Source organism: Pseudophryne corroboree, chromosome 11, assembly GCF_028390025.1.
Source record: "Pseudophryne corroboree isolate aPseCor3 chromosome 11, aPseCor3.hap2, whole genome shotgun sequence".
NCBI lineage: Eukaryota > Metazoa > Chordata > Amphibia > Anura > Myobatrachidae > Pseudophryne > Pseudophryne corroboree.
The window spans coordinates 91,329,485-91,356,440 of NC_086454.1; the positions used below are offsets into that span (position 1 = coordinate 91,329,485).

General features: G+C 45.7%; 1 protein-coding gene across 3 annotated transcripts in view; it reads right to left on the reverse strand.

Moving 5' to 3' along the window:
- Positions 1-3,460: 3,460 nt before the first annotated feature.
- Positions 3,461-26,956, reverse strand: part of CHRM4 (cholinergic receptor muscarinic 4) — a 121,549-nt gene continuing 98,053 nt past the window's right edge. For all 3 annotated transcript variants that reach the window (XM_063944521.1, XM_063944522.1, XM_063944523.1), the window contains exon 2: positions 3,461-8,314. In XM_063944521.1, the coding sequence (XP_063800591.1) occupies positions 6,810-8,314 (1,505 nt within the window). In that variant the 3' untranslated portion in view covers positions 3,461-6,809. The remainder of the gene's footprint in view (positions 8,315-26,956) is intronic.

The following is a 26,956-nucleotide window of genomic DNA, read 5'->3' on the forward strand; positions in this document are numbered from 1 at the left end:
GCAGCGGCGGATCCAGAAGAAAATGATAGGGGGTGCACCATGGAAGGGGCAAGTACATTTGCGTGCGGCTTCGGTGCATGTGAGGTGGCGCTTCTTATACAATGCCCACAGTTGTAGCGCTCATTATGCAATGTTCATTGTACTGGTAGTGCCCCTTATATAGACCCCATAGTAGTGGTGCCCCTTATGCAATGCCCGTATTGCCCCCAGTAGTAATGTTGCCTGTAGTAATGCCCCCAGTCATTATGCCCCCAGTGGTAATTCCCCTGCAGTCATGACCCCAGTAGTTTACCCCCCCCCCCTTTAGTTTAGCCCCCAAGTAGTAATGCCCCTGTAGTTAAGCCGCTAGTAGTAATGCCCCTGTAGTTACACCGCCAGTAGTTAGCACCTTTGTAGTTGGCCCCCAGTAATAGTCCCCCAGTAGATGCCCCCCCAGTAATAATGTCCCCCAGCAGTTTGCCCCCAGTAGATGCCCCTAGTAATAATGTCCTCCAGTAGTTTGCCCCTAGTAGTAATGCCCCTTAGGAGTTTGCCCCCAATAGACGACCCGCCAGTAGTAATGCGCCCAGTAGATGCCCCCAGTAGATGCCCCCCAGGAAAAATGTCCCCCAGTAGCTGCCCCCAATAGATGACCCCCCAGTAGTAATGCCCCCAATAGATGACCCCCCAGTAATAATGCCCCCCTACGAGTTTGCCCCAATAGATGACCCCCCTGTAGTAATGCCCCCAGTAGATGGCCCCCAGTAAATATGGCCCCAGTAGCTGCCCCCAATAGATGACCCCTCAGTAGTGATGCCCCCAGTAGATGCCCCAGTTATAATGCCCCCAGTAGTTTGACCCCCCAGTAGTAATGCCCCTTGTTGATGCCCCCCAGTAGTAATGTCCCCCATAGTTAGCCCCCAGTAGATGCATTAAGGAAGAAAAATACATACTTACCGAGCCCCGTTCCCACGCCGCTGCAGTCCTCCTCCCTGGGCGTCCGCTCCTCAGTCAGCACTATGAGAGAGACGTCATGACTGACGTCTCTCCCATAGCGCACAGTGACAGCGCCGGAGCTCAGTACTGAGCTCCTGCCTCCGGCTGCCGCTGTGCAGGGAGAAGGGCGCCCGTTGGTAACACAATCTCAGCGGGCGCCCGTCATCTCCCTATGCGGCGGCGGCACCGGGGGGGGTCACAAATGACAGGGGGGGCACGGGCCCGAGTGCCCCCCCCCTAAATCCGCCACTGGTATAACGGACCTGGTGGACAGTGTCAGCAGCAGACTGCTAAACTAGTATGAAGAAAGAAAACAAAAAAACACAGGTATACAATGTAGATGGATGGATAGTATTACTTATACTTATGGACGACGAGTGAAGAGTCGACACAGAGGTAGGTACAGCCGTGGCCTACCGTACTGCTGCTTAGTGCTTATATATAAATATAATATACTGTATAACGGACCTGGTGGACAGTGTCAGCAGACTGGTAAACTAGTATGAAGAAAGAAAAAAAAAACACCACAGTGTTTTTCAGGCAGACAAACGTATACTGGACTAGTGTTCACTGTCAGCAAAACTGTGCAGTGTGCACTGACTGTACTCCTGCTATAACTGCTCCCCAGTCCCCACAATTAGGCAGTGTGAGCAGTGCACTCAGCACAGATATATCATGCAGCAGTGCAGCACACTGAGTGAGCACAGATATGGATTGGTGGAGCGTTTTTTTTCAGGCAGAGAAACAACGGATTAAACTCAAAACCCTGCACTGTACTCCCTAACAGCTGCTCCCCGTCCCCAATCCTCCCCACAATTTATAACTAAGTTCTACTATAACGGAGAGGACGCCAGCCACGTCCTCTCCCTATCAATCTCAATGCACGTGTGAAAATGGCGGCGACGCGCGGCTCCTTATATAGAATCCGAGTCTCGCGAGAATCCGACAGCGGGATGATGATGTTCGGGCGCGCTCGGGTTAACCGAGCAAGGCGGGAGGATCCGAGTCTGCTCGGACCCGTGCCAAAAAGGGTGAAGTTCGGGCGGGTTCGGATTCCGAGGAACCGAACCCGCTCATCACTAGAGATTTTTAGAACTGGTGATGTTGCCCATGGCAACCAATCAGATTCTACTTACCATTTATCTAGCTGCTTCTAGCAGATAATAGATATAATCTGATTGGTTGCTATGGGCAACATCACCAGTTCTAAAAATCTCCCACCTTAGTAAATTTACCCCCATGTTTAAAGCATAAGAATAAACATTCTCTGACTAATCATTGCGCTGAATTGAATAGCTCCGGGAGCTCCCTCCCGGCACTATTCAATTCGTGTGGTGGAATTGAATAGACCCCCATGTGTGCCACCCCCCAATATGTGACTCTGTCAACTTATCACTTTTTTTTTTTATCCCTCTTTGTCTCTATATCCTATTTGTCTCATCATCCCATCTGTTTCCCCTCCTCCAATCTCCCACCATTTAGTTTAATTCCAGATAACGCTGCTTTCACCAGCGGTAACCACTGCCAGTGACTTGTGTGGAGGAAGTTACAACGGGATGGGAATGCGTGACCGGCGGTCAGGAGACCGCCTGTCAGCATACCTCCGCTGGGATTCCAGCAGCGAAATGCTGGTGGGAGCGATGTGGGCAAGTGCAAGAAGCTTGCTGCGCTCGCCACACCCACAAGTAGGAATAGTCCCTGCAAGTCGGCATGCCAATTGTCGGGATTCTCAGGGGGCGGGATGTAGGGGGAGGCGGTGTGACCAGCGGTCTCCTGACCGCCGGTCACATAACTACATCCCGTTATAACAACGGAGTACCTGTTCCACAAAGATGAATAAAAATATAGAAATGCTTTATTCTTTGAATCAATATTTCTTTTTGTTACGTTTAAAAAATAAATATATATATATTAAAAAAATTTTTTTAATGCATGTGGGGAGCCCTGATACCATGTCACACTTCAATAATGTGTGTGGGGGGCATCATAGTATTCACCCTCTTTGAGCACCAGGAATTCACATTACCCCTAGGGGTGCAGGAGCATTTTGGGTTCAAGAAGGGGGCTCACAATGTTTCAGTTGTGCTGGGCATCATATTTTCAGATGGCAGACCTGCCCACTAGCATATTGTGAAGAAGGCGCGTAGTCATGTTACCGGTGGTCAGGATCCCTGCGGTCAGCATACAGACGCCGGAATCCCGACCGCTTCAAATGCAGACAGTCAGAATGCTGACTAACAGGGACTGACTATGGGTGTCCACAACACCCATACAGTGGGAATAGAACCTGTGGCGAGTGCAGCGAGACCACAAGGAGCTTTGTTGCTCTCGCCCCCCTTCCGGCACACTGGCGGCTGGGATCCTGGCGTCGGTATGCTGAGCGCCGGTCCCCCGACCTCAACCCATGAAGAATACAGTAAGCACATCTTATAAGGGAAATCTGGACATCATCATTCAGTTTCGTCTGTTTGATAAAACATCTGAGTCATATAACAGATACCTTTATTTATTTTTAGGAGGGTAACAAAAATAATTTAAAGAGAACATTCTGTCACTTTCTCACTTTCCATCCTGTCTGTGAAGTGTCCTTATGATACTTTTACACTTTCGCCAGTAGCCGTGTCCAGTTTATCTTCCAGTTGCCGTGCACATTGGTGACATCATGTGACTGCGGCAATGCCGGCTGAATAGAAGTATATTCTTTTCCCAGTTCCTCTCAACTTCACACCAGCAGTTTTGTGTCATTTAATTCCTGCAGCTGTAACATATGAAACCAGTCTACCGCTTCCATCTCGCACATAAAGCAACACTGCGCGGTCTCCCCCAACCTACTGTATATACAGCATTGCAGACACTGTCAGATGTCCCACAATGACCATGGCTATAGAAACATATCTCAATCCGACCAATAAATAGGAAATATTGCACAGAGCTTACAGTGCACAGGATAAAAAGAACTCAAGGTCACCCACTGGGGGTGCTGTTCTGCGTGTACTACCAATATTACTGACAATGCACTAGGAAATATTGTCATTTATGATATTGGTTCTGCCAAATAAATAGGGTGCCTCTATAGTGTATAGGAGATTGGTGCATGGTAAGATCTTCTCTGATGTTTTTGAATCCCAACAAGTCATGTTCTGAGAATTCCCCTTTTTGGGAAGAGGTGGGATAATTCCTCGCCACAATAGATTATCTTTGCCGTACATAGTTAAGAATATCCTGAAAACATGACCTGTTGGGTGAACTTGAGGACCAGGTTCCAGAAACAATGTTATTGGGCTGTCTACAGGTGCCACACAATCTCCTCGTCCCGTGGAATTTGGAATGAAGCAATAAGTCAGTATGGCAACTATGATCACGTATAACAAGAAGTCAGGCTCTTCTAAAAATGATTAAATATATTTTGCCGTATGCCATGCTCTTTAGCCCTTCCACTGCCAGTTGGACTCTGTGGGGCATATGTAATAGGGTCTGAGTTTGCCAGAGTTGCGGGATGCCGGCCGATATCGGATGTTTTCTTGAAGGGACAAGTATTTACAAGGTAAAACTATGCCTTGTAAATGATTGCCGCTTTAAAAAACAGGTCAGATATCGGCAGGTATCCCGCACTTCCAGCAAACTCAGACCCTATTACATAAGCCCGTGTCTTAATAGAAGACCCTGTGGTGCCGCCCTTTACAGCGATCATGCAGAAATAATGATGGGATTGTCAATTATTTAGCACTCTAGAAAAATGGCTGACATTTCATCTCTTTGTCCATATGGACTACGCAAGATCACTACTTTGTCATGTTGTAAGGTGCAATTCAATTGTTTTCTCATGCCCGCAGCACATGTCATAATTCAGTTGTTTGTGCCACTGGGGACTTTACTTGTGCCCAGAGGCCACTCCCACTGCTTGCGCCCATCACTTATAGTGCATAGCGCACTCGGTTTAGTAGTGTCAAGTTGCTAAAAACCCATGCAAACTACTGGGCGCTCTGTGTTTGGGCACCCAACTTTGGGTGGATTTGTGCTCGCTACTCCAGGAGGGTGGAAGCAGAAATAATGGGTGTATCCGCAGTACTCATGCCCATTGGCACAAACTATTTAATAGCGCAATGGAAGCTGCGGCCACAATAAAATAAGTGAATCCCCCCCGTGCTCAGGCAACAATGAATCAGCTGCTTGTAAACCTACCCAAAGTTACTCGCCAAGTATTGACCTTGCCCTGCTGTTAGTTATCTCTTCCTAAAGGCAAGTTAAAACTTTTTACACTAACTTGATCCCTCTATCTAGTCCGAAGTAGTCAAGACAGCTTGCGTGTGGGATGACGTTATCTGGCCTGAATGCATTCCATTTGGGCAATATAGCAAAATTGGCCAAATATAAAGAAATTGACCCACTTTTTGTTTTTAAGCAATGTTTTTGTATCCCACTGTGTCCCAGTTTCCAGATTTGGGAATTCAATATTTATTTATTTATTGTGCAATATTTATTTTCCTAATATTCAAACTTCTTACAGAGACCGGCTTAGGTGATATTATTTACTATATAATGATATAATTGATTTCTGATATTGCCACCATGAAAGGAGTTTGGATGTCTTTTAGGAATTGGGCAAACTCCATAACCATGAGGTTTTTTAATGCGCTAAATATGGGTGACCTTGAGTACTCATACTGCTGAACCACATTTCTCCTCAGTGGCTTGCTGAGCATCATGGGACATGTGGTTCTTCACAAGCTGGGATGCCGTTATTTTCTTCATAAAGTCTAACTTGAATCAAGTCAAAAAATGCAATGAAGCTGTAATAGATAATTATGACCCTTCTGAACTAAGCTTAGGTGACTGCTTGACTAACAGGTTAAAGAAACATTGATTCAGCATTGTTTAGTCTCTCATTATGTGCTCAGCCTGAGTTAGCCTAAAATGTGGTATAGTGTTTCCAGATAGCAGGATGGGTAAGACCAGTATAAAGGTCAGGTGTATCAACGGTATGCAACAAATAATAGTTTTCAGGAGGTCAAAAATGAGGTTCAGGGCACTCCAGATCCGGCTATAAAATTTCAGGAAACAGAATTGCCCTCAGCTTCAGACAATACCATCCCAAAGAGGCCTTCGTGATTGGCAGTGGTTCTGAGGATGTCAACATTACAGAAATAGAATAGGGCAGGGACTTTTCACGGTTGATTTAATGTCCCACCAAAGGTTAGCATAGAAGTGACTTGCAGAAAAGCTGAGGGCAGCAGATAAAACTGGCATACAGGAGGTGCTTGGTTGGGCTAAAATCTGAAATGGTCCCTTTGAAACCATGAATGAAGAGCAGTTCACCTGAGGGCAGCAGGAAAGTAGGAAAAGCAGAGCATTGATATGTTAGCTATGTCATTGACTGATTGATGATCTCCAGGATTGTTGTCACATCGGCATGAGGAATACTTGCAGAAGGCCAAAGATAGTTCCGAGTAGTTACCATCTGGTACCTGGAGCATGATTTTACTTTCCTGGTGAACATCTAGTCATTACTACCCAAGGATGTGTATGGTTCTTTAACATACGGTGCTTTCCATTTGTTCACTGTGCATGGAAAATCCCAGCCTGTTTTTTTTTTTTACTTTCTTTAAAAAATGTTTATTTACTTACACATGTCCTTCAAAACAGGACTTGTTTTTAACAATGGTGCCGATTGCATTCAACTCATGTCCTCTTGCAATCCTGTGGCTACAGTAGTACATATCATTGACGTAAATCACAGAGAACAGTTTTCTTTACTCTTAAGCCCCTGTATATTCTCAGCCTTTTCTTTCACCATAAGAAGTGAAACAATCCCAGACAAGGTAAATGACTGAAGCCTATCTGGCCATGCCGATATTCCTGTACTGACACATGAGTAGATGCTTGAAAGTCTTTTTGAAAGTGGCATTACACAGCGCATAGCAGGCTGGGTTTATTGTGCTGTTCACATAGCAGAGCCAGTAGCCTATGTACCACACAGTTTCGGGGATGCAAGTCTCACAGAATGTATTTATTAGGACCATCACATTGTAAGGCGTCCAGGTGAGAATGAAGGCTAATAGTATAGCAAAGATGGTCCTGGTTACTTTTTTCTCCCTCGCTGCCATCTGCCTTTTTTTTCTCACTTGGTTGCGGGCAATACTAGCAAACTTCCTTGCCACGTTGGCTGGACGTGTGTTGGGCAGGGACGAGTCTTGGTGCAGAGGAATTGCACATTCTGGTACTATCTCAATAGCTGTCACACACTCATTGCCTGTCTGTTTGGTGACAATCTTGATTTTAGACCACTTCGACGCAGCATTGACCCTTGGGTGCAATGGCTGCAAGCTCTGAGTGGGAGCCAAGACAACACCAGTAGGGGGATCATTCGATAATTGCTTCTCCTGAGGGTTATTGGTCATGCTAGCTGTACTAGATTCATTGGAGGTCTCCTTTTCTTCCACAGTTTGAAGGTTGGTCAATGACTTCTCTATTTTCCCATTCTTCACTCCATTCTTCTCTTCACCTTTTACTTCCACAGCCTCGGTTGTAGGAGGACTCTTGATCTGTTTGATTAGAGGGCTTTTCATGGAACTTATTGGTTTGGTCTTCTTCTCCGGTCGGGGCTCGGGACAGTGCCTGCGGACCCGACTCTTGCTTGCCAAGGAAATGTGAATATACAGGATAGTCATGATGACCACAGGCAGATAGAAGGCAGCTATTGCTGTGCCAAAAGTTACTGCTGGGTTGGAGAGAAACTGGATGTAGCATTCTCTGTCTTTCACTGTCCTCTCACCCACGATGAACTGCCAGAATAGGATGGCAGGTGCCCAAAGTGCAAACGAGAGAAGCCAAGCAGCTGCAATCATTAACCCTGCCATCTTGGTAGTTCTTCGAGCGGGATAGGTCAATGGTTTGGTAACACAAAAATACCGGTCAAAGCTTATTATGAGGAGGTTCATTACAGAGGCATTGCTGACCACATAGTCCAGCGCCAGCCACAGGTCACAAACAATGGGTCCAAGTGGCCAGTAGCCCTTAATGATGTACACCGAGTAAAGATTCATGGAGAAAACGCCAATGATCAGATCAGCGCAGGCAAGGCTGAAGAGAAAATAATTGTTCACCGTCTGTAGTTGGCGGTTGACCTTGATGGAGAGCATGACCAAGATGTTGCCCACCACCGTGACCAAGCTGAGCGAACCGGTCACTGTGGCGATGAAGATCATCTCCATTGTTTGGTACTGCCCAGGAAGCAGTGTTGTATCATTGGAAGTTTGGGTAGGAAGGCTTGTCGAGTTTTTCCAGGTGTCATTTTCCATAGTCACTGGCCAATGAGGGTCGGAGATATTATAGAAAAAATCTACAGAAAGGAGAGAAAAGAAAGAGAGAAAAAAAAGTTAAAATACATTACACAAGTATCATCATCTAGAGAATTCAGCTCAAAGACAAGGAGTCTACTGTCAGCAAAGTCATTTAGAACGTTGTTGTGAAGTTTGGACGTGTTCCATGGTTCTTGTATAATGGCTTTCAAATATGACAGCAATGAGCATCTTGGGTCATTGTTATTAGTTAATTAGTGTGTCGCATTAATTAGCATGCCAGTTTCTCTAGTCCCAAAGGCACAGAAGCTGCAGTATTTCTGTACAAAGTGCCAGTGGGTGGGGGGGGGGGGGGGTTGCTAGGAAGACTCAGAGATAAGCATTATTTATAAATGGAAAAGTTTTGTAAATTAATGTCTGCTCGGAGAAAAATAATGGGCAATGTTTACTCTCTACAACTCCACTTGCTTGATAAGATGTTAATTAATGTAATTACAGTCATTATCGGTAGGCTACACCGCCACATTCTCATGTGTTTAATAGTAGGACCTAGACAAAAAAAAACGTATGGAACACGAAGCCATAGGAAAACAAAAAAAGCACTATATTACTCTTAAATTGTACTTGTTTAAGAAAATGAAGCCATTGGACTCACTGGATACTAGTACCACGGTGTCTCATGCCTCAGTGATGTAACGCGTTTTTAGTGATCGGCTGCATTGGTCTAAGCTATAAAATGACTGCCTCCATTTTGTGCAGAAAATAAATTCATTTTAAATAGGAAATGTCTAAAAAAAAAAAAGAATGGGGTACGCCCTCATCTAGAGTGGGAGAGGGGGATGGGGGGGAATATTACAAGTAAAGTGATCATGGACTTTTAAATAAAACCATCTAAGTTAAAATATTACTTTGCATCAGTGCTTCCCAAACTGTGTGCCTAGGCCCCCTGATGTGCCGCGAGGGTCTTGCCAGGGTGCCTACGGTTGCTGGTCCAGGACCAAATCAAATTATTTCTAGTCAAAGTGATGGCAAAAGCAGTGTTAGTGGCGCCAATCATAAAACATGTGGACAATCAGAAGCACTGCTGTACACCAGCACATAACTGAACCTCCGAAGCACTGCTGTACACCAGCACATAACTGAACCTCAGAAGCACTGCTGTACACCAGCACATAACTGAACCTAACGATGACAGGTAGTCACAATTTACTTCATTTAAATATTTTTTTGGGCCAAAATTTATCAATAAAAAAACTTTTATCCCTTGGGCGCTGTAAAACAAATGCTCATACTCTCGCGCCGTGATTCAGGAAACTTTGGGAACCACTGCTTTACACAATGCGCACACATGTTTGCAACATTTGTAAATTCTGGGGTGAAATGAATAAAATCCCTGATCCACCCACCTCACTTTGGAGGTGAAGTATCAACCTTGGAAAGAAATAAAGTGGAGAGAGATAAAGTACCATCGAATCAGATCCTGACACTTTTCAAACACAGGGAGTAGATGTATGACATGGTGATAAAACTGGATAAGTGAGCCAGTGGAGAAGTTACCCATGGCAACCAATCAGCTGCTACGTATAATTGTATAGAATGCACTTGATAAATGCGACCTCAAAGCTAATTGGTAGCTATGGGCAACTTCTCAACTCTTATCATTTTCCCCACAGCCTGTAAAATGACAGTTAGAAGGGAATACATACTATTTTTTGGCAGCCGGGATGCTGGCTGTCAAGATACCGACAGCAGCATCCTGGCTGCCAGTGTCCCGGCAGCGGGGCGAGCCTTAGGAAGCCCGTTGCGGGCACGGTGGCTTGCTGTGCACACCACAGGTTATATTATCCCTCTATGGGTGTTGTGGACACCCACAGAGGGAGAAAAGCCTGTGGCGCCGTAGTGTGACTGCCGGGATCCTGACAGGCCGTCTCGTGAAGCCTCCCGTTAGGAGCTGACTGGCTGGTACTTGATCTCTCTCTCTACTTTGCATGAAACTGGCCTTATTTTGTATGGAAGTTGTTTTAGATTTTATTAATATAATAAAAACATTTCAGTGCACTGAACTTGCGCCTGCCTCAGGCAAGCAAAATCAATTCACAATAAGCACCCATTTGAGCGCAGATGCGAAAATACATAGGCTGCAACTTTTTTGTGTATCCTATGGGGTCGATTCAATTCGGCAACAGATGAATAGCGCCGGGAATTAGCTACCGACGCTATTCAAATCAGCGACTAGTTACCCGCAATTGTCGGGAATTCTTCTCTCCCCCCCCCCCCGGGGGGTGAGAGAAGAAAACCGACAAAAGTGCTGCCGCGCGGCCTGGCGCGAGGCTGATTCTGTCGGGAATCAGCATCGCCGCGGGTAGTTAAGTCGGAGAATGCCCGTTCTCCCGACAAAACTACCTGTTAAGTCGGCGAGATCGGGCATTCGCCGACTTAACTTTAGCTGAATTGAATAGCGTCGGGAGGTAATTCCTGGCGCTATTCATCTGTTGCCGAATTGAATCGACCCCTATGTGTTTTCGTGTGAAAAAGGACATCCATCCCCACCCAAAATAAGTGCTAATTGGATAGCCTGGACCCCCCCCACAACTACATTTTTCACACCCTTTACTTTTTGGGGTTTAATTGGATAACCCCTCATAGTGGTTAATAATAATGAATACTTGTACAAATGACATAGGTATTCTCCATTACAAGAAAATGATTTTTTTTTTCCCCCCAAACTGAAATGACCGTTTGGATTGAATGGCTGCCTATGGGAAGCCCATCTTCTAGCCTTGCAATCCATACACGTCCCACAATGGTTTTATATTTTAAACAAGTGTTTTCACACGGTAGCGGCTGATAAAATGAAGTGGCAGATTGCCCACTAAGAACGTGCCTAGAGGTGCCACATACTGGGGGCAGCACAGCAGGGTCCCCAGTGGCAAACACAGTATTTCTAGAGGAGGGTTTCCAAATGGAGTCCACAATCTCCCACTCTGCGGAACATTGTTGCAAGTGCGGGAGTCTGGGGAAGCGGTAGAAGAACCTAGTAACAACCCTGGACATTAATGTAAACATTGTTTTTTTTATACACTAGATACTGTATGTTTTCCAGTATTCAAACATTTAAATAATATAAATAAGTGGTCAGGAAAAGGTTAAACAAACCATAATAAATAAATAGACAAACATAATAGACCCAGTACTAAGCACACATTCTTCCACCTCATGGTAGGTCTCCTGTCTCTTCTTACTGGCAGCTGCTCTTTGGTCCAGTGCACTGATTGAGGACTCGGAAGCACAAACACACAGAAAATTTGGTAGAAGCTGCTACCACTGGGCTTGTGCAGCAGCTCTGCTCTGTCCCTTAAACTGCACGTTGTGGCGGAAGCTCTAGTAATCATAATATATACCATTGCTATTTTAGTCATAATTTGAGCCACTTGTCAAGAGGAGGGCAAACGGACCCACCGCCCTGCATTTGCCTATGCCCTCCCTGGCATCAGAGCCAGTTATCCTTTTTATATGTAGCACCAGCGGGAGGATACCTGCCTAACTGCTGTCTACCGGCCCTGGCAGTAATGAAGTGAGTGGAGCCTGAGCTGACACTGGCCCGATCAAGTGGTCTATGCAGAGCCACCTGTCACTGTTGCTGGATGGTTCTGCAGCTATGAACTGCCTGTGACCACAGAGGCCAAGTGCAGTTGTGAAGGACCATGTCATTTTGACAATTGTGACCACAAAGTCAGATCGCATGCATAGGGGTTACCCTTAAAGCTGAACACTACAAGATCACCCTTTTGAGTACTTTACGTATAGGCAGGCTTACCATACTATACCTTTAAACCGGGACACATGTGAATTACACAGGTTCTGTGGCTGGCTTAATTCAAGCCTGCATTTCACCTGTTTTTTATCAGCCACAAAACCTGTGTAATTCATGAGTGTCCCGGTTTAAAGGGATAGTATGGTAAGCCTATGTATATGTGCTATTTCTACACCCATTTTTGACAAATTCACCAGTAGAGTATGAGGTCCTTATATAATCTAAAAACAGGACAGACAAATTTGGTTCGTTAAAAAAAAAAAATACATTAAAATATTTGCTTTGAACAGAATCCATACAAAGGCATCAGCTGCACTATTTACATTTATTAAAACAAACTATGGGGGTCATTCAGATCTGATCTCTAGGCAGTGATTTCTGCTGTCCTGCGTTCAGATAGTCGCCGCCTACAGGGAAGTGTATTTTCGCTGTGCAAGTGTGCAAACGCATGTGTAGCAGAGCTGCACAAACTGATTTTGTGCAGTCTCCGCGCAGCCCAGGACTTACTCAGCCGCTGCGATCACATCAGGCTGTTTGAGGACCATATTTGACGTCGGACACTCTCCCTGAAAATGCCTGATCCCACCTGCGTTTTTCCAGACACACCATGAAAACGGTCGGTTGCCACCCACAAACGGCCTATTCCTGTCAATCTCCTTGCGAATGCCTGTGCGGATGGATCTTTTGCACAATCCCGTCGCAGCGATCAGATCTGAATGACCCCCTTTGTCTGATGTGCCAAACTTTTGAATGGTACTTAATGATACATCCCTTGTTGAGCTTGAGAAAAGTGCAAGCCACAAAGAAGCAGCAATTGGGCCATGTTCTTCAGATGGCATATACAGTATGTACCAGTCTGGTAAGTATTTTCCTATATTATGCTGGATCATTGCCGTCACTGTGATATGTCCAGTGCTGTAATTCTACTTAATTCCTGCATTCAAAAATAAGAGGTGTGCGGCTTCTTTGGGTGATTCTAGAATATTCCAGTCACCCTCTTGGCATGAAATGAGACATAGACACTTGGAATAATTCTCTGACACACATGGTGTTTTGACTGGACATACTATGCAATACTAGTTATCATTTATCAAAGGTCCACCACAAGAAGTTTATCGCAGTGGTGATTTATTCATATATGGGAAGTATTATTGAGCTACACAGCATATGCAAAACCTATTTCTAGATTTTGAATGTTGCTATGGGCAGAAGGGTATCCGGACTCTGGGTTGACACCCATTGGTCGACACGACCATTAGGTCGACATGAACAAGGTAGACATGAGTTTTTAATTTTTTTTTTCTTTTTTTGAACTTTTTCATACTTTACGTTCCACGTGGACTATGATTGGGAACGGTAATCTGTGCCAAGCGCAGCGAGGCATCTTGCCCAAAGGTTCACTCGCCATGTGAGGGGACACGGTGCTCTAATTGGGGTTCCCGGTCACTTTACAAAGAAAACGACACAAACCCCCCCCATGAAATACTCATGTCGACTTTTTCTCATGTCGACCCAATGGCCATGTTGACCTATTTCTAGTGTCGCCCAATAGGTGTCGACCCTGAGTCCCATACCCGGGAAGAAAGCTAGCCGGCAGAGGCAGTGTCATGCTCTGGGCAATGTTCTGCTGGGGAACCTGAGGCCCTGCCATTCATGTGGATGTAATTTGACATGTACCACCTACCTAAGCATTGTTGCAAACCAAGTACCCCCCTTCTTGGCCAAGTGAGGACAAAGTGAGCAGGATTTTAAAAGAAAAACATAAACCTTTAAATGACTGCCAAGCGCGTTTATCTGCTCAGACCTACAACCGTTGGAACCCGCAAAGTTATGCATTTTAAAACACCAGGATGTGGATACGCAGTTATGAAAGAGGTAAGTGGCCAGCTCTCTCTGTGCAAGATGTCACTGATGGGAGTGTGGTCTTACGTATAGCGGCTGTCAGATGAGGGTGTGGTCTTATGTATAGTATCTGTGTCAGATGGGGGGTGAGGTCTTACATATAATGGCTGTGTCAAATGAGGGTGTGGTCTTATATATAGTGGCTGTCAGATGGGGGTGTGGTCTTATATACAGTATCTCTCAGATGGTGTGGTCTTATATACAGTATCTCTCAGATGGTGTGGTCTTATGTATAGTATATCAGATGGGGGTGTGGTCTTGCGTATAGTGGTTGTCAAATGGGGGTGTGGTATTAGGTATAGTATCTGTCAGATGGGGGCGTGGTCATACATATAGTGGCTGTCAGATGGGGGTGTGGTGTTATGTATAGTATCTGTCAGATGGAGGTGTCCTCATACATATAGTGGCTGTCAGATGGGGGTGTAGTCTTATGTATAGTATCTGTCAGATGGGGGTGTGGTCATACATATAGTGGCTGTCAGATGGGGGTGTGGTCATACGTATAGTGGCTGTCAGATGGGGGTGTGGTCTAATGTATAGTGGTTGTCAGGTGGGGGTGTGATCTTACGTATAATGGCTGTGTCAGATGGGGGTGTGGTCTTGCATACTGGGCCAGATGTAATGAACCCAATTTTCGTGGCTGTGTGGGATGCCCACCGAACTCAGACTTTTTTATAAAGTTGCAATCACAAGGCAAAACAATGCCTTGTAAGTGATTGCCCCCTTAAAAAAATCAGAGATTGGCCAGCATCCCGTACAACCACCAAACTCGGATGGCATTACATCCGGTCCATAGTCTCTGCGAGATGGGGGTGTGGTCTTACGTATAGTGGCTGATAGGGGTGTGGTCTTGTATACAGTGGTTGGCTATGACAGATGGGGGTGTGGTCTTGCATATAGTGGCCGTGACAGATGGGGGTGTGGTCTTGCATATAGTGGCCGTGACAGATGGGGGTGTGGTCTTGCATATAGTGGCGACAGATGGGGGAGTGGTCTTGCATATAGTGGTGACAGATGGGGGAGTGGTCTTGCATATAGTGGCGACAGATGGGGGAGTGGTCTTGCATATAGTGGCCGTGACAGATGGGGGTGTGGTCTTACATATAGTGGCCGTGACACATGGGGGTGTGGTTTTGCATATAGTGGCCGTGAGGTCTTACATATAGTGGCCGTGACAGATGGGGGTGTGGTCTTGCATATAGTGGCAGTGAGATGGGGGTGTGGTCTTGCATATAGTGGCAGTCACAGATGGGGGTGTGGTCTTGCATATAGTGGCAGTGAGATTGGGGTGTGGTCTTGCATATAGTAGCAGTGACAGATGGGGGTGTGGTCTTGCATATAGTGGCAGTGACAGATGGGGGAGTGGTCTTGCATATAGTGGCCGTGACAGATGGGGGTGCGGTCTTTCATATAGTGGCAGTGACAGATGGGGGTGTGGTCTTGCATATAGTAGCAGTGACAGATGGGGGTGTGGTCTTGTATATAGTGGCAGTGAGATGGGGGTGTGGTCTTGCATATAGTAGCAGTGAAAGATGGGGGTGTGGTCTTGCATATAGTGGCAGTGACAGATGGGGGTGCGGTCTTTCATATAGTGGCAGTGACAGATGGGGGTGTGGACTTGCATATAGTAGCAGTGACAGTTGGGGGTGTGGTCTTGCATATAGTGGCAGTGAGATGGGGGTGTGGTCTTGCATATAGTAGCAGTGAAAGATGGGGGTGTGGTCTTGCATATAGTGGCAGTGACAGATGGGGTGTGGTCTTGCATATAGTAGCAGTGACAGATGGGGGTGTGGTCTTGCATATAGTAGCAGTGACAGATGGGGGTGTGGTCTTGCATATAGTGGCCGTGACAGATGGGGGTGCAGTCTTACATAGAGTAGCAGTGACAGATAGGGGTGTGTTCTTGCATATAGTGTCTGGCTGTGTCAGACGGGGGATTGGTCTTCAAGACATGGCCTAATGTGGACATATTTTCAATTGTGGACTGTTGGCTGGTATGAACTCACAAAATTGTTGTTATTCTATGGGCGGTATTCAAGTCTTTTCACCCCCTTCCATACCCGTTCTGTTTCTGCTGAAGGGTCGTGATATAATAATTTCAGCTCACTACCCCCAGGGTAGCGAGGGCTCCCAACTCTTTACGCAGCTAAACCCGATTATGGGGATCACTTTAGAAAGAAGATTGGTCAGTGAGAGTTGGTCCTTAAATTAAATTAGTTTATTCTCAGCCACGCAATAAAACATTTATGACAACTCTTTCAAAAGGTAGCTGTAAAAGAGGCAACGTTGCCCATAGCAACCAATAAGACATTTGCTATCATTTTACAAACTGTACTAAAAATATACACAATCTGGTTACTAGTGGCAGCGCATAATTTTCTGCAATTATCAGTAGAAGTGTTTTAATAAATGTCCTCTGTAATCTTCAGAACACTGCACAAATTATACTGCTGCTATTTATCAACATCTAATGAACTGCCTTCTATTTGGAAATAATAAGCAAATTAGCCTACACCCCCGCATTAGGCAGTTAGTGTACTGTAGTTGCATTTTGGTTAATTACCAGCAGATGGCAGTGTAACTTTATATAACAGACCGTGCAAATTACATATTACAGTATTTCTCAGTTTTCACTGGTGACATTTCAGTGCATCTTTGTATTTATGACCAAGTACCAGTAGCAGGTTATTGCAGGGTTCTATGCCCCCCAAGGGCTGCCCGTAGTGGTAAACACGTTTGGAAGCACAGCAGAGATGGGCGTGGGATCAGAAGTATATCATGTCTGGTCCTTTCTTTTAAGATGTGGTGCTAAATTAGGTTTAGGGCCTTATAGTCTTCATGAGTGATAGGGGGGAATTCAATTCAATTTAAGCCCGCACCCTTCGCCAGGCCGGCCGAATCACAAATTTGCACAAAAGTGCTCGCTCCCCTATAAGGCAGAGAACACTTCTGAGCGAGATCGGGCTGCCATACAGCATGGTAAAATTTAGGCCTCTAAACCTTATGATTAGCAGGCATCTCCATACTGCTACACTGTTGGGGTACTGCAGTTGAACTTAGTTACACTATCACGGGCCTGGCTCAGAAAGCTTACGAGTCACGGATGTCGTCTACTGATGCTACGCAGAAGCAGTGATGTCACAACGTGACGAACAGCTGGGAGGAGCAAACAGGACTGCATAGCTTGTCTTATCCTAGGTGGCGCAGGTTAGGAAGGAGGGGCAGTGCTGCCCTGCATAACATGTAAGTGCTGAATTTGTTTCGAAAATAGAGTACTGCGGGTTGTGTTATTACAAAGGTCATAAATTAGTTTCCTAAATTCATATTTCCCAGCATGCAGTAGTAAAAAAAGACCTCATATAATTTAAAACTATTCAAAAAGTATAAAAAGAAAGAAAAAGTCTCTTGCACATTGGTTTGAACAGATAAGAAATGGAGAAGGAACGGATCAAGACTTAACCTCATGCCCCCAAAAATGGCAACCTATCATCACATAGGACAAAGGTACCAATTGTTGCTGGGCAACTACAATTTAAGGCAAAAACAATGGGCGTGGCTCCACCAAAAGTGGTGGATATGGTTGGATTGCGGCTATTGTTTAATGTGTCCCAATTCTCCTGACCACCATGAACGTTAACTTTCCCTACAGAGCAAAGAACACCAGAACCCATCTCTATCCATTGGGGTAAATCAGAGTTGATCGCAGCAGCAAATTTGTTAGCAGTTGGGCACAACCATGGGGGTAATTCCAAGTTGATCGCAGCAGGATTTTTGATAGCAATTGGGCAAAACCATGTGCACTGCAGGGGAGGCAGATATAACATGTGCAGAAAGAGTTAGATTTGGGTGGGTTATTTTATTTCTGTGCAGGGTAAATACTGGCTGCTTTATTTTTACACTGCAAATTAGATTGCAGATTGAACACACCCCACCCAAATCTAACTCTCTCTGCACATGTTATATCTGCCTCCCCTGCAGTGCACATGGTTTTGCCCAATTGCTAACAAAAATCCTGCTGCGATCAACTCAGAATTACCCCTCATGTGCATTGCAGGTGGGGCAGATATAACATTTGCAGAGAGTGTTAAGGGGGGTACTCACGGAGCGATCCCAGCCTAAAATCTAAGCAATCTGACTAGATTGCTTAGATTTTTAGTATGATCTCTCCGTATGTACCCCCCACAGCATCGCTGGTACTAGATTGGCCTTTAGATTTAGGTGGGTTATATTGTTTCTGTGCAGGGTAAATACTGGCTGCTTTATTTTTACACTGCAATTAAGATTTCAGTTTGAACACACCCCACCCAAATCTAACTCTCTCTGCACATGTTATATCTGCCTCCCCTGCAGTGCACATGGTTTTGCCCAATTGCTAACAAAAATCCTGCTGCGATCAACTCAGAATTACCCCTCATGTGCATTGCAGGTGGGGCAGATATAACATTTGCAGAGAGTGTTAAGGGGGGTACTCACGGAGCGATCCCAGCCTAAAATCTAAGCAATCTGACTAGATTGCTTAGATTTTTAGTATGATCTCTCCGTATGTACCCCCCACAGCATCGCTGGTACTAGATTGGCCTTTAGATTTAGGTGGGTTATATTGTTTCTGTGCAGGGTAAATACTGGCTGCTTTATTTTTACACTGCAATTAAGATTTCAGTTTGAACACACCCCACCCAAATCTAACTCTTTCTGCACAGGTTATATCTGCCCCCCCCCCCCCCTCCTCTGCAGTGCACATGGTTTTGCCCAACTGCTAACAAATTTTCTCCTGCAATCAACTCTGAATTAGGCCCCATGTGTTCTAGCTACTTCCATATGGATTTAGGTGGATTGATTGCCCAAACCTACACAAAAACCTTGTTTCCTTCTATATTGTTCCTCTTAGTAGGCAACCTGTGTATTGTGTGATAATTTTAGCTGTGCATAATACACATCATTAAGTTTAATATAAAGAAGACGGTAACGGAAAATGCATACAGTATGTTTCTGAAAATGTAAACTGCATTTGTGTCGGCAAGTAAGTGGACGGAACCGCCACTGTGGCCAAACCAATTTTTGAGACCATTGGTAAACTAGAAAATAGGGAAATCCTAAAACGTTCTAGTACAATGGTTCCCAAATTCGACCTTCAAGGCCCCCTAACAGTCCAGGTTTTAAGGATATCCATGGTTGAGCACAGATGTTTAAATCAAATTGGCTGAAGTACTAATTAAGTCATCTATGCTTAAGCATGGGTATCCTTAAAACATGAACTGTTAGGGGGCCTTGAGGATCGAGCTTGGGCACCACTGTTGAGCCCACAAAATGGCTTCCTGCACTGCAGCTGCGTCCATTTGTTCACATACTGAATTTCCCTCTCCCTCTAGCAGTGCTGTAAGGAATGTATGAGCATGCTCTTGTCTTCCTCACCACTTACTTTATATAATATTACTATTAGTACCCACAATTCACAGGGCAGAACGTGTTGCAGCTGAAACCACAAGCATCCGAGATCCCACTGTAACTGAACATATGTCTGATTTGAAGTCCATTGGTACAGCTTCCAGTTGGAAGAACCGCAGGCACAGTGCAATCAACGTCACACTGATCTCCTCAGACATCGATGCCTACTACTCTGCTAGTTGTCCTTGAGAAACTGCAGTTACAGATATCGGTGACATATCTTGAATGTCAGCGTCTCACGGTTCTAATATTTTACTTCTTTTTTGGGGGGGGGGGGCAGCAGAATAGCTCCTAGAAACAAAGAAAATTAATTCTGTAGAGCTTCTCTTCAAAGAGGTTTCTATTTTTAAACTGTATTTTTTTTTTTAGCAAATCTCCTGCCTTCCCTAAAATAGGGATTATAAAGCTCATTTAGCCGGAGTTCTTTCTCCTGGGCCCATCACCTTTTTTGACCTTGGCAGGTGCTAGTCTCTTAACAAGCTGAGTAGAGGTTCCATTGTTTGCGCCTCCTTCCTACAGATCTTTCTTCACTTTCTAGAGCGTTCCGTTCAGATTGGGAGAGAGGAAGCCTTATGTTTATCACATCATGGGGAGGGTTATGTTCCTGTGATGGGGTTTGTTTATCATGTCCTAGACGCAGCCAATTAAAGAAGATTTGTGAGGTTAGAGAACCTTTTCTTTTTTCAGTTCTAGACAATTTCTCTTTGAATATTTGAGGACTGCCGACGCTTCCTTTGTTGTAGAATCTGCTTGCAGAAGTGTGGGATGATCAAAACAGCCTCTGTACAGAGTAAATGCCCCACGCACGCCTGTAACTACATCCTGCCTGTCCTCACTGATACTTGATGACGCTGCGTGAACTTTAAAAAAGATTATATGGTTCGGAGGCATCAAAAGATAATTCTGTTAAGCAGCAGTTACACGGTATTTAAGCATTGATTATACAACCCACTTATAGCTTATGTAGCTGGGGGGATACACACGGTGGCTGTTTGAGAAGTTACATCAAACAAAACTGGTTGTCTCCACGTGTCATAACATACAATTATACGATTAAATCCATATATCCACCTATTATGCCTGCTGATAGCTCTACGGTACAGAAGTTGAATTGTCAATGCGTAGAGTGACTTCCATACAGTATAATATCACAACATGATGAGAACTTGTATTGCTGTGAAACAAATGTTTATCTGACCTACAAGAAATGAGGCAGGGCGGATTCAAGTTGTATGTATGTGATGGTTTATTTTGCGTTAAATACACATTGCATATTCTATGCTTATAGACTGTGATATAGGGCCTAATTCAGGGTTGATCGCAGCAGCAAATTTGTTAGCAGTTGGGAAAAACCATGTGCACTGCAAGTGGGGCAGATGTAACATGTGCAGAGATCATGTGTTTAGATCTGAAATCTAAATTGCAGTGTAAAAATAAAGCAGCCAGTATTTACCCTGCACAGAAACAAAATAACCCACCCAAATCTAACTCTCTCTGCAAATGTTATATCTGCCCCCCCCTGCAGTGCACATGGGTTTGTCCAACTGCTAACAAATTTGATGCTGCGATCAACTCTGAATTACCCCCATAGACATGGACACATATGTACCATATTGACCCTCTGGTGCAAAATACACACTGATAATGATGACTAAGGCAGCTATCTGATTGAGTCTGGATCCCTCCCAAATATGGTATGTTACTCATTGGTGTGGCTGCTATATTGTGTGAATTTGCGCCACCTGTTGGCAGTACTTGATATCTGCATTCATCCCGCAGGTTTTAAAAGCTTAAGACAATGGATGCTTGTAATATTCTGTACAATTTCTGTATTTCATTGTATTCTGCACTTTTACTAGTAGTAACACTATCCAGACTCTACTCTAGCTTATGCATATGGCACTACGTTACAGAACTATGGGGGAGATTTATCAAAGCTTAGAGAGATAAAGTACCAACCAATCAACTCCTGTCATGTTTTTAAACACAGCCTGGAAAATGTCAGAAGCTGATTGGTTGGTACTTTATCTCTCTCCAAGCTGTGATAAATCTTCCACTATATTGTCTACAAATAGGGTAATGTGAGTCTAGTATTTCCATACAACACTGCTGAGCAGAATATCTAAGCTGTCTTTACTGTTGGTGTGAACCTGGGACATAGGCTAGTGCTGGACACACCTTGGGAGGATTCTAACCTGCCCTACACATGGAATTGCTTTGTGATTTTCCTTTGACGTTTGCGTTTTTATGTAAACATCGTCCAACTCTACTTCAAGCCTTTAAAAGCAACGTTGGTTCCTTGCAGCATTGAAGATGTATTTGCAGAGCCAGACTGGTTGTGCAATCAGGCAGGACAGATCTCTAGACGCACGTGTGGTCTTTGGAGCTTCATCTTGAAGAACTCAGCCAGGGATGTAATTAAAAGGGAACTTCGTATAAAATGTCTCCCAGGTTCCACACTCCCCACCTGGAGGAACTGCAGGCAGTGGGCTTCACACAGATTTTCTCAAGACAGCTTGGCAATGTTTATACATACAATTCTGCCAGTCGCCCTTCAGACTCGGCATTTGTAGGTACCGAGAGTGGTGACATCTGGAACATATGTGGTCTCATTGCTCTACTATTCGAGACAAAAAGGGACACTAAGGTAATCATTACATATCTCACAGCGTGTCCTTAAAAGGGGATTTTTACTTTTTAAATAATTTTCTCTTACGTCCTAGAGGATACTGGGAATCCATTTAGTACCATGGGGTATAGACGGGTCCACTAGGAGCCTTGGGCACTTTAAGAATTTAATAGTGTGCGCTAGCTCCTCCCTCTATGCCCCTCCTACCAGACTCAGTTTAGAAAATGTGCCTGGATGAGCCGGTCACGTCGCATGGAAGCTCCTGAAGAGTTTTCTGCATTTATTTTAGGTTTGTTATTTTCAGGCAGGACTGGATGGCACCAGCCTGCCTGCTTTGTGGTACTTGGGGGGGAAGGGCAACCTCTTGAAGGGTTAATGGTCCCGTTCCCCGCTGACAGGACACTAGCTCCTGAGGAAACTATTCGCACGCCCCACCACGGCAAGCGTACTTTCCCGCAGCACACTGCCATCCCTAACAGAGCCAGAAGAAAGAAGAGTGGTGAGAACTAAGTCAGCGTCCTGGTTAGCGGGTCGACGGCTATTATGGCGGCATGAGGGTACAGAGACGCTCGGCTTCTACGGGGGCGAAGGAGTCTCGGGACTCAGTACACAGTGCAGACGCACCACTTCTGAGGGAGCGAACGGAGTCTAAGTACACTATGTGTGTACACAGTTACCAGACTGGCATGACTGACTCCATTTTAAACATTAAAAATTACCTCAGTCAGTATAAAAAAAGTGGGAAGACCACGCACCATTGAAGGCGAGAGGCTTCACTATGAGCGGATCTAGCAGCTCACCAGCTCCATTTTCCCTCTGCAGTGGACACAGACGCTGACTGACAGGGACGCGCAGCACCTCCGGAGAGACTCCAAATTACCTCAGCGGTACCATGGGGTCATAGCAGGGGGAAAGCGCTTACTAGTGTACTAAGTCCACAATCTGGGTACTTAGTCTGCGACCCGGCTAAGCTTGGCATTAGCAGTAAGGGCTCTGTGTGCTGGCTCCAGGCTACCTCTGTGTCTCTTGTAGGGCTCTTTGTGGGGTAATTGTGCTTTTAACCTGTTACTGTGTGTGTGTGCTGTCACAGTATGTCAGACAAAGAGTGTGTTTCTTGTAAGGCACAGTGTTTCTCTTCTCCAGGGGATTAACTGCAGTGTACTCAATGCAGTGCACCCTCCCAGGCTAGCGGGGCAGAACCAGCCTGGCTGGATTCCATTAGGGGAATGATCTCCAATATCTCCACTAAATTCTCCTGCAATGAGAAAGAGACGCAATACTTAAGACAATCGATGACTGAGTTTATGAACACAGACTCATCCTTTGGCCCATGTCCTGCAGTCTGACTGTGATGATGAGCGGTCAGACATGGAGGAGGGGGAGGTGGATGCAGAGGTGGGGGGAGGCTACTCTTTCACAGGGAATAGAGGCTCTCGGGTGGTCTTCAGGTTACCGGTGGCCAGCCTCCCGGCGACCACCATACCGGCGCCGGAATCCCGACCTCTGGCAAACCGACATCTTTTCTCCCTCTTGGGGGTCCACGACCCTGTTTGAAGAACCGTGGGTTAATCCTGATAGGAAATTTCAAATCCCTAAAAGGTTGATATCATCTTTTCCCTTTCCTCATGAGGATAGAAAAAAAATGTGAAAATCTACCGATAGTGGATGCATCAGTATCCAGACTGTCATCAAAAATTGTATTGCCTGTCTCTGGTGCAGCCTCCCTAAAAGATACAGCTGATCGTAGAATTAAGAATACAACTCAAATCTTTGTATACAGCTGCTGGGGTGGCCCAGAGACCCACTATAGCATGTGGGTGGATTACTAAGGCCATCGCAAAATGGTCGGGTAACGTAATTGAGGGGTTAGGTACCTTGCCTAAGGGGGAGATTATTTTACTCCTGCAACATACACAGGACTCTGCAAATTTTATGGTGGAAGCCATAAAAGAAATAGGTTTGCTTAATGCACGCACCACTGCTATGGCAGTGTCAGCAAGCAGAGGCTTATGGCTACGCCAGTGGACTGCCAATGCAGACTTCAGGAAAGGCGTGGAAGGCCTACCCTTCACAGGAGAGGCCTTATTTGGAGATGAACTAGACAAATGGATCTCCAAAGCTACTGCGGGTAAGTCCAAGTATCTTCCTTCTGCAGCTCCCCCAACCAGGAAGGCTTACTCAGGACCTAATCTACAGGCCTTTCGGACTGCCAAGTTCAAGATCAAAACCAGAGGTTCTTCTACAGCCACCAGAGACGCTAGAGGTAAACCTTGAAAACCAGCAACTGCAGGTTGACAGGAACAGAGCTCAAGTTATGCTTCCTCAAAGCCTTCAGTATGACGGTGGACCGCGATGCCTGAAATACCGGCAGGTGGGAGCCCGAATAAAAATTTTCAGTAACATCTGGACAACATCATGCCAGGATCCCTGGGTCATAGATCTTATTTCCCAGGGCTACAGCCTGGAGTTCCAAGAGCTCCCACCTCACAGATTCTTCAAATCAGGCTTACCAGTTTCATAGGAAGCAAGTATAACCTTACAGGACGCCATTCAAAAACTGATATAGACTCAGGTCATTGTTCCAGTTCCACCTCACCTGCAAAACAGGGGATATTATTCCAACCTGTTTGTAGTACCGAAACCGGACGGTTCGGTAAGGCCGATTTTGAACCTCAACTTCCAAGTGTTCAAATTCTAGATGGAGTCTCTGAGAGCGGTGATCTCAGGTCTGGAGGAGGGAGACTTCCTAGTGTCTCTGGATATCAAGGATGCGTACCTTCACATTCCGATCTGGCCGCCTCATCAGGCTAATCTACGGTTTGCACTGCAGGACTGCGACTACCAGTTCCAGGCCCTGCCATCTGGTCTCTCCACGGCACCGAGAATGTTCACCAAGGTGATGGCAGAGATGTTTCTACTCCGCAAACAGGGAGTGAACATAATTCCATACCTGGATGATCTTCTGATAAAGGCACCGTATTCTCCTCTCAACCACACTACTCCTGGATCACGGCTGGATTCTGAACTTACCAAAATCTCACCTGGAACCGACGCAGAGACTTTCCTTTCTGGGAATGATACTGGACACGGAATCTCAGAGAGTGTTTCTTCCTGTGGAGAAGGCTATGGAAATCCAGTCGATGGTTTGGGCTGTCCTGAAGCCAACCCAGATCTCCGTGCTTCTGTGCATTCGCCTTCTGATGAAAATGGTGGCCTCTTACGAGGCGCTTCAGTACAGAAGGTTTCATGTGAGGACCTTCCAGCTAGATCTATTGGACAAATGGTCCGGATCACATCTTCACATGCACCAGATGATCCGTCTGTCGCCAAGAGCCAGGATCTCCCTTCTGTGGTGGCTACAGACTTCTCACCTCGTCGACGGTTGGGATTCAGAATTGGATTCTGCTAACCACAGACGCAGGCCTCAGAAGTTGGGTAGCAGTCACCCAGGGGGTGCAGTTTCAATGAAAATGGTGAAGTCAGGAAGTCGCCCTTCCAATAAACATCCTGGAACTCAGGGCCATTTACAACGCCCTTCTGCAGGCCTCATCCCTACTTCGGAATTAGGCCATTCAAGTCCAGTCGGACAATGTAATGGCGGTAACGTACATAAACCAACAGGGCGGAACGAAAAGCAGAGCAGCAATGTCAGAGGTGTCCAAAATTCTACTCTGGGTGGAAAAACACACCGTGGCTTTGTCGGCGGTCTTCATTCCGGGAGTAGACAACCGGGAGCAGACTTCCTCAGCAGACACGACCTGCACCCGGGGGAATGGAGCCTTCACCTGGAAGTGTTAAGGTGCTTGACACGTCGGTGGGGATATACACAAATCGGCATAATGGCCTCTTGTCCATCAGATCCCCCTGCTTGCTCTCCTCCAGCACTGGGGTCGTACTGTAAAGGCGATTGTATAAGCGTCATTCTGAGTTGATCGCACGTAGCAACTTTTTGCTGCCCGTGCGATCAACTCGACAACGCCTATGGGGGAGGACTTTTTTGCATAACAAGGCTGCGAACGCTTGTGCATCCCTGCTATACAAAAAAAGTTTTGTGTAGAACTAGACCAGGGTAACAGTTACTTACCCTGTGCGATCGATCCAGCAATGCAGGTCCCGGAACTTACGTCAGACATCCGCCCTCCAAATACCTGGACACGCCTGCGTTGGACTCACCACTCGCAGAAAACGGTGAGTTGCCGTCCCGGAACGCCTTCCTGCTGTAATCTTCTTGCGATCGCTCCAGCGATCGCTTTCTTAGTTCTTCTGGTCGTTGCCCGGCGACGGCCGTTGCTGGGCGTGCGCATTGCAGCCGCCGCGCAGGCCTGACCCGTTCTCACAACCAGTAGCGTGCAAACGGGACAGAATGACCCCCATGGTGCGATAGTGTACACGGCACTATACTCTTCTGAGCTAAGTATATGGATGCTGTGCCAGAGGGTCGCCTCAGCACAGTTGGCAGCTGAAAGAGATTGGGACATTAGTAGAAACTTTTCTGTACAAGGGGAGTTGGGGGTACTAATTACCCAAGCCTCCCCATTTATTAAGGGTCTACACCATATGAGCATACAAACACATGAGCTACGGCCTCACTATTCCCCACTAATAACAGATGCAAATTCTCCAACGTTCTCTTAATTCTCCTGCCCCCAAACGACCATTACAGCCATATCAATCTATAAACAACATTTGATCACAGTGTGTGGCCTAATAAGAGCTGTCGATCTGGTGGTTGTGCTGAATGGACAGGTCAGTGATGACTGGGGTCTGCAGTCCTTTGAGAATTCCGTGTTGTAATTTGGGAATAGTAAGGTAAAATAGCCTATTTGTCCGTCAGAACTGCAAGACAAATGGGTGTCTTAGGCCCTCATTCTGAGTTGATCGCTCGCTGGCTAG